Source organism: Ictalurus punctatus, chromosome 8 (assembly GCF_001660625.3).
Source record: "Ictalurus punctatus breed USDA103 chromosome 8, Coco_2.0, whole genome shotgun sequence".
NCBI classification, from domain to species: domain Eukaryota; kingdom Metazoa; phylum Chordata; class Actinopteri; order Siluriformes; family Ictaluridae; genus Ictalurus; species Ictalurus punctatus.
The window spans coordinates 11,270,655-11,284,918 of record NC_030423.2 but is presented as its reverse complement, the minus strand read 5'-3'; the positions used below and the strand labels follow the sequence as shown (position 1 = coordinate 11,284,918).

Sequence of the window (14,264 nt, the reverse complement as noted above, 5' to 3'; positions counted from 1 at the left end):
TCTATGCCCAATTATATCATTCTTTTGAAATCCCAGTATGTTTTAATATCTTTTTGATTTCCGTAAAAACTCTACATTTCTCATTTTTAAATCCCATCAGAGTCAACTTTCCTCACTTTGGAATCCCCTTAAAACCTATTTTCAGCCATTGGATATCACCTTATCTTCCTGTTTTTCTTTCTGGTATTAAACATTTTTTTCCCAGTCCCTCACTGCCATTCCACTTTCGGCAACCGAGCTGTGCATGTCTCAAAAATGTTTTGGACATTTTTGGAGATATATATACAGTGGTAAGAAAAAGTATGTGAACCTTTTGGAATTTCATGGTTTTCTGAATAAATTTGTCATAAAATGTGATCTGATCTTCATCTAAGTCAAGGGTATTGACAAATATAATGAGTTTGTTGGTGTTGACTGCAGCTACTTTGACTGATTAAAAACCCCTCAAACTTTTGGAGTTTGCTCTGCACAAGAAGCACACGCTTATGTGAGCCATGCCTCGCCAAAAAGAGCTTTCAGAGGACCTACAATCAAGAATTGTTGATTTACATAAAGCTGGCAAGGGTTACAAAGTGATTTCAAAGACTTTAGAAATTCACCAGTCTACAGTTAGGCAAACATTCTACAAATGGAGACACTTTGGGACTGTTGCTACTCTACCAAGAAGTGGGCGCCCAGTCAAAATGCCACCAAGAGCACAACGAAGACTCCTCAACGAGGTAAAGAAACAACCCCGAATGACAGCCAAAGATTTGAAGGCATCATCGGAACTGGCTAACATCTCTACAATATGTAAAACATCTTGAACAAGCAGGGTATCTACGGCAGGACACCACGAAGGAAGCCACTGTTTACTAAAAAGAACATTGCTGCACGCCTGAAGTTTGCAAAAGAGCACATTGACACTCCACACCGGTATTGGCAAAATGTTTTGTGGACTGATGAAACTAAGATTGAACTATTTGGAAAAACCACACGGCACTACATCTGGCGTCGAAAGGGCACGGCATATCATCATCATGAAAACATCATCCCAACCATAAAGTATGGTGGAAGAAACATCATGATTTGAGCCTGCTTTGCTGCATCAGGGCCTGGCCTGCTTGCAATCACTGAGGGAAAGATGAATTCCCAAGTATATCAGACAATTCTTCAGGATAATGTGAGAATGTCTGTATGTCAGCTGAAACTGTGTAGAAGTTTGGTGATGCAACAGGACAACGACCCCAAACACCGGAGCAAGTCCACAACAGAACGGCTTCAGAAAAACAAAATCCGCCTTTTGGAGTGTCCAAGTCAGAGCCCAGACCTCAACCCAATAGAGATGCTATGGAATGACTTGAAGAGAGCCATACACATGAGACGTCCAAAGAATATGATGGAGCTAAAGCAGTTCTGCCAGGAAGAATGGGCTAAAATTCCTCCTGAACGATGTGCAGGTCTGATCCACAGCTACAGGAAGCGCCTGGTTGAGGTTATTGCTGCCAAGGTCGGGTCAACCAGTTATTAATTCTAAGGGTTCACTTACTTTTTCCACTGCCATGTTGAATGAGTGTGTTCAATAAAGACATGAGGGATCAGAATTTTTGTGTTATTATTTTAGGCACATTATATTTGTCAATACCCTTGACTTAGATGAAAATCAGATCACATTTTATGCCAAATTTACTCAGAAAACCATGAAATTCCAAAAGGTTCACATACTTTTTTTGCCACTTGCCACTTTATACATTAAGTATAAAGAAGTCTTGAAAGACATGTTCATTTCCCCTATTTACGGAGACTTGTGTGTGCGTGCGGTGCGTGCGCGTGTTTATATTTATATTTATATATTTTTATATATATATATATATATATATATATATATAACACGCACACACGCATATATACTAGAGATGCACCGATACTAATTTTCTCACCAGATACCGATTATTCAGAGTGATATCGGCCGAAACTGACAGTCCTGCCTTTTATGCCTTCTTTTAAATTAATAATAATTAATTCAACAAGTGTGAAAGAAATGCAAATAAAAACTTTTATTCTTTCCATTTCCACAAGTTGTTTCACAGTAACTGGTCTCATAAACAGAAAACACATTACTCACATTAACATTAACACATGAACTAAACTCTGAAGATTAACGTAAGATTTCTCAACGTATTGAATGTTATTAATTCAGATTAACATCGACTGAATTCTAAAAAAAACCTCCTGTTAGTCTCACATTCACTCACCACAAACACAAGCATTTATACTTCATCACTGAACATGAAACTGGTAATTTATAATATCAACGTTTTTATTTATTAACATTAACTGGATATGAAATACTCTACAAATATATTTTTTGTGCAATATATATATATATATATATAATATACTTTTTTTGTCAACCCATCTTCATTTAAATCTTTCAACAGTGTACTGGCCCTTTAATTCAGCGTGAGCAGCTCGAAGAAATAAAAATGTAAAATTTTCCGGTGTAAAATTTTAGCATTACAGAACTTACAAACTGCAGTTTTGTCGTCATTCCACACGAGACACCATCTTTACACACAGCATGAAATCGATGTGTTTTCCCCACCCTCTTTTTATTGATAGGATATAATTGGCCCTGATCATTTTTAAACAACTGGCCAATGGCCCTTAGCCTGACGACATTGCCTTTATCGGCCGATACATCGGCGCGTCTCTAATATATACATATATACACACAGTTGTAAGCAATCAAAATTATTCAACCCCCACTGAAAATCAGGTTTTCTGTAAAAATTTACAGCAATTAAAATAGTTCAACACAACGAATGCTTCAAGTGGTTTCCCCAAATTCAACTGAAAATGCAACTTCTAATGATTTCTCCAGTTTCAAAATTATTCAACCCCCTGAATATAATTCCTCATAACAGCACAATTATTCATAACAGGTGGTGTCTCAAGCACACCTGATGCAACTAATCGAAGGCTTCATTAGTTGCACCATGAGTGCTTGAGCTGGAACACATGAAATACCTGAACTGACTAGGGGTAGAAAATACTTGAAATACCTGGACGGGGCAGAAAAAGGAAGCTATCAATGGCTGCAGCCAGATTTCTGAGAAGGCAGGTTGTGAAAAACCCTCGAGTGAGTGCAGAAGACCTGCAGCAGGACTTGGTTGCAACAGGCACTGAGGTTTCAGTGAGCACAGTAAGGCACGTACTAACGCAGAAGGTTTCCATGCCAGAACTCCAAGACGTACACTACTACCGACCCAAAAGCACAAGAAAAGTCGGCTCAAAATCATATAAATAAGCCACAGAAGTTTTGGGATTCTGTTCTGTGCAGTGATGAAACAAAACTGGAACTTTTCAGCATGATGGATCAGCGGTATGTCTGGAGGAAGGAGAATGAAGAAAGAACACTCTGTCCACAGTCAAGCATGGTGGTGGCTCGGTGATGCTCTGGGGCTGCTTTGCATTCACTGGCACTGGAAACCTGCAGCGTGTGGAGGGTAAGATGGATTCACTGAAGTATCAGGAAATTCTAGGAGAAAACATCATGCTGTCTGTGAGGAAACTGAAGCTTGGCGTCATTGGACCTTCCAACAGGACAATGATTCCAAGCATATGTCAAATTCCATCAAGGCTTGGTTGCAGAAGAAGTCCTGGAAGATTTTACAGGGCCATCACAGTCACCTGACTTGAACCCCATAGAAAATCTCTGGTGGGATTTGAAGACGATGGTTGCAGCACGCAAACCCAAGAATGTTACTGAAACGGGAGGCCATTGCTCATGAGGAATGGGTTAAGATTCCTCAGGAACGCTGCCAGAAGCTATGCATCTCATTTGCAGCAGGTCATAACAGCAAAAGGTGCTCTACTAAGTACTAAAGATGCTTGCCATGAAGGAGTTGAATAATTTTGAAACTGGAGAAATCATTAGAAGTTGCATTTTCAGTTGAATTTGGGGAAACCACTTGAAGCATTCGTTGTGTTGAACTATTTCAATTGCTTTTGTTTGATTTGTTCATCGCAAACAGCTGAAAGTCTGAAATTATGGCAATAAACCTGATTTGCAATGGGAGTTGAATAATGTTGATTGCAACTCTGTGTGTGTGTGTTTATATGTGTTTGTGTGTGAATTTTTTATTCATTCTTGTATATAGTATTAATTTATGACAAAATATGTAATAATACAATACACTTTTAGAACTTTTGAGAGAGAAATCTTCAGGCAGACTGTGTGTTTTAGTACTGCTTTTCAGTTGAATGATTTAGTGATCTGGCAGCACTGGTCTTTCCAGCAGCACTGGAAGCACAACTCTTACACTAACTTGTACGTCAAAGTCCTCATATCTACCAAAGAAATAAATGTATTACGAACGCATTTTGTGGCCGCGTCAAGTCACGTTTTACGCTGCGATTACCCGTGTACATACATCTGGCCCTAGGTCCCAGGAGCACGCCGCATAATGTAGCAGTGCATTGAGGATTTAGTTTTGAGCCACAACTGTACAGTTTGCTGTCATTGGCAGGGTTTATTCTTAGTGAAGCTGTTACACTAATCAAGAGGGGAAAGCACTGCATCTTGTCAGTCCTCCATCTTGCCAAGTGCGTCACCTTCTCCAGCACACTCCAGACTGTTGATATTGCTGAACTAACAGACACCTACCTTAATAATAATAATAATAATAATATTATTATTATTATTATTATTATTATTATTATTATTATTATTATATCTAGTAGTTCAGCAATATGCTGGTAGCAGATTATTTGGTGTTCCTTTTAATTTTAGTTCTGTGGTGTTATTTAATCTGATCACAATTTTTAAAATGATCTTGGTATCTCAGTGCAGTGCAGAAGAGTTCTCTTAATTTCCTGTGTTTTTTGGCCACATAAGCTCCCAACGTACCTTATTGGAAGATCGGTGACGTATTACCTCAGGATATTATAGTTTCTTCTGTTTTTATAGACACTGTTGTGAGATTTTGGTTTGGGGTAATGCAAAGTTAGCCTTGCATCAGTTCCTGCACTTTGTTTGCTTTAGTATATTCTGTGATACCTGTACCAAAACCACTTTATTTCTCTACAGTCTGTTTTTCTTCTCTCCCCCCCCCCCCCTCCCCCCCTTTCTCCTATATCCTTGTCATTCAGTAGACCCTGCCGAGGTACTGACTGCTGACCCTGTCGACCTCCAGTGCATTCCTGTGGAAACACACCTCTGTCCAATCCCCAAACTGCTGGTGGCGGCACCGGTGAGCCTGAACTCAGTAATCCTCGGCCGCAATCTCAGTTAACACACCACGATCACCATCCCCAAATCCAAATCCAGCCACCCCATAGAGACCTGAATGCAACAAACGTGTGCCTAATCAGTGCGTCCAGCAAGGACAACCCTTTCATGGTCTTATTTGATGCCCCACATCAACAAAAGTCAACAAAAAATTTGTTGATGCTAAAACAGGCAATATTTAAGCTAGGACCTTCAACTGTTTAAGGAAGTGTGCCATGATGCAAGGAGACTTAAGAAGCATGTAGATGCTGAATCTGAGCGCTCCTTTGAATTCACAGCCATACAAGTACACAGATTTGTAGACACACACACACACACACACACACACACACACACACACAAACACACACACAAAGTTGAGAACAGTGCATCCTCCTCAAATGAGAGCGAGGTCTCAGACCCGGATTTATCCAGATTGAGTAGTGACGCTGAGGCTTGATGTCACCTGACAGCACACATGATTCTGCAAAAGCTTGTGTAGAGAACGCAAGTGTATAACGTGCATGCACAGGGCTTAGGTCAGAGATGGGCGTGTATGAGAGCTTTTTTAAATTTTTTTTAAAGCACTTTTATTTTTTTTTTTGAACGGTTTTTTTCATTATCCATTCTTTTAGTCGCAGACATTTACACGTTTTTATCAACATAAATTAGTAGTCAAACGGTGGCCGATGTTCTTTAGATGTCCCTGACGTAGAATTCACACCAAACGCGACACTTAAGCAACAAGTCCATATAGCATAAGTGTGTACGTCTAGTCCACACCGCGAAACCGCACTTTATTCATAACGAGGAAGTGAACACGTATACATGCGACAGTGTCGAAGGGACATGAGGTGTGGGCCACCTGTAATCACACCACGGTTCACTTCAAAACCTGTCGTTAGACAGTGGGACCGTGATTCGCATTCTTGTGTTTTTATTCTAGTTGATGTAAAGTTGCTATACAGAACTTGTGCAGGCTGCAAAATAAAACTAGTACGGTTGTAGATTTCATTAAATAGGCTATACAGCGTACAACAAATGGAAGCGTGTGTTATTTGAATGGATTCCGTCTCGCACACAAGTTAAAAACAAAAAAAAAGGAGAAGAAATGGACGTGGCATGTATTAACCAAAAAAAAAAAAAGGTGGACGTAAGACTACTACATTTTCTAAAATGTTTTAGAAATGCATTTGGTGTGAATTGGCTTTGTTACTCAAACCACTAACCTGTCTTTTATCACAGACTAACACAAAGGACGAGCATACATGTATACCCTTTAAAAGCAAGCATGTCATTCCTATTCTACATACTGATATCACCACTGTTTCTAACATTAGTGAGTGATTGGTGGAAGGGTGTTGTTTATTTAAGCCTAATCCTATCAAGATGCAATTGGTTGACGAGAGGAAGTGTCGTTTATTTTTTTTTTTTATCTTTTTTTTTTTTTTCTCCCCCCTCCATGCCTGGACATACCACAGATTTGTTTACGTAAAGCATTCAGACTGAGGTTAGGTCGATTCGTGAGTGAATACCTCCATTTTCATAACGCAATCCGCCTTAAGCAGACGTGTACCTGCGTACCTGCACGTCTTATCATGCACGATGGTGTACACTGATCTGCAGGGTCTGATTACAGCCCTATAGCCAGCTCTGCACAGGAGGTCTGATAGATGACTAGCTCAGGATGAGTCGGATCACCATACTGTGTTAGGCAGTGCCAGCACAGCAGCTGTGGCCTTCGATTGGCGCGGCCATTTCAAAGCCCAACTGTTCCTCTGTAGTCAGCCACGTCAGAGCGCATTACTCATCTCCTGTAACCAAGTGCGCTTTTTTCCTGCTTTTTTTCCCCTCATTTCTATAATACACTGATCTGTAAGTTTGACTTGGTTTATCAGCGCTATTGTGATATATTAGAGTCTGCCACCATCTCTGCTTCTGTCGTTCCTTATAGCGTGGACAGTCCCTGCCAATGGCCCAGTCCCTCCTACTGTGTGACAGTCTGTTTGTCTGTGCTTATTGCTTAGCCCTGTTTGTTACATCTCACAGTAACACAAGATCTTGGAACTGTCCATGCTGTGATATTCGCAGTGCGACAGCAACCAAAGCTACACTTCTAGAGTTTCATACTGTAGAACCTTTTTTGTTTTCTATTTGGAGCTAATGTGCACGTCTTAACAATGGTTTAACAAGGCACACGGTGTAAGGTGCAAGTGTAATTAAGAACGCAATTAATGTAGTTGAACGCTCCCGAAATAAATCATAGCGTGGGAATCGCACAGAATACGGATGTTTACAGTAATCCTACTGTCCTGTTAAATTACCAATGGCAGCAGTACACTTTTAATCATGTGTACCGCTTTATGTGCCAATGACTCCGAGAGCTGGGCCACTCTGTGCCAGTCACTGGTTTAAAAAAAACAAAAAAACAAAAGGAGTAGAGTGCCAAGGCTCAAAAGCAGGCTGATTTTGAAAATTGTTATTTTTCCTATAGCTAATGCAATCATTAATCAGTACGTTTACGTGGACAACAATAATCCAATATTAACCCAATTAAGACGATACTCTGATTAAGAAACTAGCATGTAAACAGTGATTATTGATCACCTTAATCTGACTAAAGTCATACTCGAAGTAAACACAAATCCATTTAAGACATGTGGCGTATTCCTGTTTTAGTCACATTATTGATGTGCGTTACAGACATGCGCACACGTTAATCACACTATTAACGTCGTGTGGGAGTTTTCACCGCGTTTTGCGACAGGACACGCTTACACACACACACACGGCAGTGCTCAACCGTTTGACGTCAAACAAGAGAGCATCACTGCGTCCCAAACCACGTACATATCTACTATATATTAGGGATGTCACGATACCAAAAATCTAGTAGTCGGTACCGATACCACCAAAAGTACATGATACTCGATACCACGGTGTGGTATAAAAAAAATTTTTAAAAAAACTTCTTTTTTTTTTTTTTTTTTTAATAAAATAAACTCCTCGGGCTAATACTGGCAAAAACAGAGAGGGGGGAGGGATATTTTAGTTATGAAACACTGTCTGACAATGACTAATAAAACAGTGCTAATAACAAGTGCTAAGGTGCACTCCTAAACACTCACACACACCCCTTATACTCTGAATGCATGCATTAGTTTAAATTCACTGATATGGTGTCAGGCCAAAAAGATTTATTAAAAGCATGAACATTTGAATAATTATTAGTGACATTAGGCTACATTTAGCTGATAGGACACGGGCTGAATGGCGATGCATGGTGGCCCATTAGGAGGTAGTTTATAACATCGCAATGCATTAGCATCGTTAACAAATAACTGGCTATCGCAAACATTACATGGAGCATAACGTTAGCTGGTTTCATGGCCACAATGCCAGCTGCCTCAAACACACATAATGTAGGGCCTGTGTTTCAGGTGCTTCGCCAAATTCCAGGTGTTTCCTCGCTTTGTTTGAAATGAATGATAGCATCGATCGCACACCGGCAACTTATTCTTCCTCTCCTCTCAAAAAGCTTTCCTCTCTTTGCCGCTCAACGAGTCGGGGCGGAGCTAAACTCGTTGCCCTCTTCTGTAGTTTTTCCCATGTGCTTGTTCTTTTTCTTTACCACTTGTGGACCGACTAAAACGCTTACGAGTATATGCTGCCCTGGTACCTTCATTACCTACGTACCCACGCTACTGCAGAAAAACAAGTACCGTCACGTTTTAAGAATGTTGGTACTGAAGTATCGTTTCTCGTGACATCCCCCCTATATAGTAGGTGAAATACGTGTTTCGGCAAGTATTTCGGACGCAGCCCACGGCTTCAAGCAGTCGTCTATTAGCCCATATAGCACCACAAATAATTAACTGCACTTGAAGCTTTCATAAAATTAAAACTGAAACACCCAAAACTGTATACGGTACCATAACGAAGACGAACTGTATGTCGATATGTGAAATTCTGGAGGGAACGTCGGACAGCGCGGCGTGGGGACGTAATGACGTGCGCCGTTAATTTGTCTATATTCTATAACACATAAAACAGGAACATGAAAGGAATATCCTAAAAGCGACTCATGTAAACACCTTAATCAGAATATTGCCTTATTCAGAATAAGATCAATAATTAGATTACTGCTGTCCATGTAAACGTAGTCAATGCTGTGCTTTCATTCAGGCTTTCAATCTTTCCTAATTCACCTCATACTGCTGTACGATGATTGGAGCTCCTGTAGCTTACTTACAACATGTGGACTAAAGGCCATTTCTGATCTGATCTACAGAGAAACCTTTTATAAGCTTTAATTGGAGTAGATGCGTGTTTTGAAAGAACAAATACAGTGATGGAAAATATAACACCAACCGAGGCCTGCAAAATTTTTGTAATAGTAGTGCGTATTTACCTTTTTTTTTTTTTTTTTTTTTTTTTTTTTTTTTTTTTTTTTTAAATAAATAAACTTCGCAGCTCTCTGGTTTAATCAGGATTAAGTTTCTGTGTATTATGTTTGTGAAATGTGTGTCTGTTTAATCCAGCTTACAGATTCCGACCACTTATTGTGTCCTTATTTTCAAAAGTCGACAGACTCTAAAAACAAACAAAAAAAATCCAGGGCAAAGCTGACTGTCAGCCATATGAGTGGTTCATTTCACGTTGTGCTAAAAGCAGTAATTCTGCAGGAGAAAAGTGCCGAGGTGTCGAGGCAAGGGGGGGGGTCAGCTGTAGCCGGGGTACTGATGAACCTCACAAACGTTGCCAGGAAAGGGCCTTATATACATTTGAATGTGACATTTAGGACAAAGAAGAATGTCATTAAAGCTTGAGGATGCCTGTCTCACCTTTTTTATTATTATTATTTCCTCCTGAAACAAACCACAACATATTTCAACATATCAAGGGAGTTAGATTCTCCCAATGCCATTCACTGTTGATGTACTATAGAAACAAGATTCTAACCGCGAGACTTGTCAAGTTGTTGCCGTCGTCGTTACATGAAACAGCTGTGCTGTTTTGTACAGATAGCCACAATGAGGAGCAAATATTGATGGTCAAACACTGCACCTATTTTAAAGAAAGAAAAAAGAGGACCTCTTTGGAAATGGTGTATTTGTGAGGTTTTATTTTGTCTAGAGGAGACTCTCCAGGCCAAACGCTCAGGGCCTGTTTTCTAAACATAGATTAAGGTTGACCCAAGACTAAAATTGATTTGTCAGTTTTAATGCTCACTGACAGTTTCATTTAGTCTTCAACATCTCTTAAAGCCTTGGAAAACTGGCCCAAAAAAATGGTATGCTTTTCTTACAGTGATATAACATAACAAAAATAAATCATGACATGCGCAAATTCAATAGAGTAAACGGAGGTCAAATGCAAATTCAACAAGACAATATACTGTGTTATTGGAGTTTCCGTGTTGTACACAATTTATAAAATGTTACGGTGTGGGTGTGTGTAAATGTTGGCCGTTAAATTGTTTAGGAGTGTACTACGCTGTTGATTTGTATAATGGATTATTTCTTGTAGTTGGGCGAGTCTCATTGCCTAGCCAAGGTATAGATCTCTCTATTTCTCTCTCTCCCTCTCTCTATCACTTTTTTCTCTCATATCAAGAGTTATGCCTTCTCCAACTGCTATCCAGCTGGAATTAACTAAATACTTGATTAAGGAAAAAAAAAAAAAAAAACATGCCTCGTTTGAGGCTTTAGCATTTTCAGAACACTCACTTTTTAAGAAGTGTGTATTCACGTGTAATGTTGTTAGATAATCTTATATGTACATATTACTAGTGCATCCTTGATATAGTTTTGTCACCATTAAGGTCATGTGACCTTAATGTCATTTCTTTTTAAATGGTACTTATTTTAGCTGTATTTCCACATGTTAAGTAAAATTATTGTGAGTTTTACATTTTGGAAATGAACATGTTTTAGTTAACTTGATTTGTTTAATGATTTCTTATCAGTTACTTCTTCTACAGCATAAACTCTCATTGCATGAAATGGAAATAATCTGAATAATCTGATACATAGTTTGTGTAGTTAGTAGTAAATTAAAAAAAGAAAAGAAATATCTCTATATAAATATTAATCTATATACACATTTGTATTACAATGATCAGTTCATTGTAACTTGATAGTAAGTTGTTGTTGCTATGGCAACAAAACTACAACATGGCTACCTTTGTGAATCTTAATTGTGAATTTTTTTCACACTTCAATTGAATTAATGTACAAGGTTAACTTATTCTGAAAGGGAATGTGTAGATATCTTACCTTGGATTAAAAATGATGCCTATTTTGTACAAAAAAAAAAAAGATTCCTTAAGTCCAAAGTCCATTTGGAGATGTCATGTTATTGTGTTTTGTTTTATTTTATTTTATGATTTCTTATTTTTCTAAGGGGATCGTTGTCTGTTTGAGAAACGAGTCTGGTGAGTCAGTGTTTTGCGCTTTAGAACGAACCTGTTGGATCATTAAGTGAAAGATAAACTTGATAACCTCCGATGATTGAAAGAGATATTCTGGTGCAAAACAGTCTCTTCAGATGGGGAATGACTTTATTTATTTTATTTTTTTAAAGGGCTGTCTGGACTGGTAGACACCAGAATGGGTGTTGAGGATAGACTTTTTTTGATGATGAGTGCTTGAAATCATTAATTCGATGATGTCAGGAGCAGAACGAGATGTGTATGGTGTACTAAGCTAGAACTTGAACCTCCTGGTAATGTCTCATTTCTCTCCCTGTACTCTCTAGCCAGCCTTTAGCCCAGCTGTGCTGGGACCTGCTGTGCCCCCATCAGTGTACGAATGTGTGTCCTTCACCTCGTTTGCACTTATGTACATAAATGAGTGAAAATATTCAGAATTTATTTTGAATATGCATAGATAAATACAAATATATAGACATATATATTGAGAAAAAAAAAAGAAAAACCTGTTCAAATGAAATGACTGTATTGTTAGGAATACAGGTAAACATCTGTACTTCTACTAGGTTGTTCAAGAAATGCGAGGGATTCGTTGTATGTTCTTTTTGCTAATGCCCTTGGTCTCACCATGAGTATGTTGTTGCTTGCTGATCAAATAGATGAAAATGAAAAGACGCTTTATAGTTTGTCATGGTTTACAAAAATATGCATATTACCCCGAGCACTGAGGCTGTTTATATCTGATCATAAACTGTGTTGGTGGTGTTTGGAAAGAAGCATGGCCCCTAAATTGTATGCAGATGATGCATTGCATCCAAGAAACCAAAGACTAAATAGCTTGCTCATCTTTCTGTTAGTTTCATTATTCGTCGTGAATTGCCTATTTAGTGTCACAAGATATTCTGCTGTGCTTTATTATTATTATTATTATTATAATTATTATTATTATTAAATGTGTTCATGGCTCTAAAAGATGAAAAGAAATGGGATTCAAAATGGATCTGATTGGGATTTTAGCTCATGTGACATCTGTACTGGTGATGTTCTGCCCCCTGCAGATGGCAAACGGTATAACAGACAGCAAAACCCCATTTTATTTTTTTCCCCCTCCCCTGCATACAAGGCGGGCTGAGCATCATTCAAATACAGGACACACCACCAACATCAGGGTCAGATTACAGCAGGAAAGCATTGCAACTGGTTATATGGAGTTTAAGTTACATTTCTGTATTTGGTTTCCGCTCAGTGTTCAAACAATCAAACATTCCCAAAAAACTGATCAATAATCCTAAATATCTCGGTGCATTTCCTCAAGACAAACCCTATTAACGCAATGAAACCTGGAGATATCTTGTACATTCTGCGGTCCACAGTTGCTTTGGAAGCCAAGAATTTTGTTGCCATGGCACTTGTCCTAGTAGTGAGGGAGAGACTGAGTCTTTATAGGTTCCTGCATATCGATGCACCTTTGGACCACGTTCACATGGTCCCAAACCTTCTGACTGTAAAGTGGACTCAGCACAGAGTTTGATATCTTAAGTCCTGATTTACAGAACATGCAGAAAACGAATGCAATCAAAAGGACACTTTTGACCACTGTGCTTATTAGAAGAAAAAAAACAACTACTACTAACACTCTTCTGCTGTCCACCTTACTGTGCCTGGACATTCTGTAAAGACAGTGTGTTTTGTTTTTTTTTCTGTTTTTTCCTTTGTCAATTATTTCATTTTTAACCAAGAGAATCCATCACTTATATTTAATCACATCATATTTAAGTCTGTGTGGAAATTGATGTTGACGGTATTGACATATAAAATGTGTGTATAGGATTAAGTTTATATTTATGTTGTAAAATGCTATGGATGTAAATGTAAATGCAGTCTCTTGTTCGAGATTTGAGGTTTTGTCCCTTTAAGGGCGTCAGTCAGGTGTAGTTTTAAATGCAGGAAGCAGAAGTGCTTTCTAGCAGAAGCAGTTTAAAGAATGTCCACCTTGTTTCAAAGCCATACGTTGTTGATTCCTCTTTCCCCCACTGTAGGACAAGATCTAATTGAATGCCCTGACTCTTTATATGAAATGCTTCTCTTTGTATTTAGCGTGTTGTACTTGTATGTGCTAAAAATGTGTGCTTATTGCCAATCCCTTTTATGATTATAGTAATGTATAGAAAATATACATACTTATATGATCTTTTCGTTTGACATTTTAATAAAGCACTTAAATGGAAATCCCAGTGTGTAAACTCTTTTTAAAAGTTTTTTTTTTAAGTCATTTATTTTGAAGACAAATAGGTGAGTTCTCTAAACCATATTGACATCATATATCACGACATATATGACACAAAACCCCTCATGTCTGTGTGGGTTTCCTCTGGGTTTTCTGGTTTCCTCCCTAGGTGTGAATGAGTGCATGAATGTGTGTGTAGGTGCCCTGAGATGGAACAGCATCCTGTTCAGCATGTATTCCTGCCTCATGGCCAGCCTTCCAGGATAGGCTCTGGATCCACCGTGGCCCTGACCAGGATAAAGTGGTTATCCTGATGATAAATAAATGAAGAATTATATAAAAAGGCCCCTCTT

At 38.7% G+C, this 14,264-nt stretch overlaps 1 protein-coding gene across 7 annotated transcripts in view; it reads left to right on the top strand.

The window, feature by feature from the left end:
* Nucleotides 1-13,913, top strand: part of mbnl3 (muscleblind-like splicing regulator 3) — a 59,661-nt gene extending 45,748 nt beyond the window's left edge. For 6 of the 7 annotated variants that reach the window (XM_047157175.2, XM_047157170.2, XM_047157171.2 and 3 more), the window contains one exon: nt 5,137-13,913. In XM_047157175.2, the coding sequence (XP_047013131.1) occupies nt 5,137-5,154 (18 nt within the window). In that variant the 3' untranslated portion in view covers nt 5,155-13,913. Of the gene's footprint in view, nt 1-5,133 lie in introns of all 7 variants that reach the window. The other variant, XM_047157174.2, reaches the window with a different exon arrangement.
* The last annotated feature ends 351 nt before the right edge of the window (nt 13,914-14,264 follow it).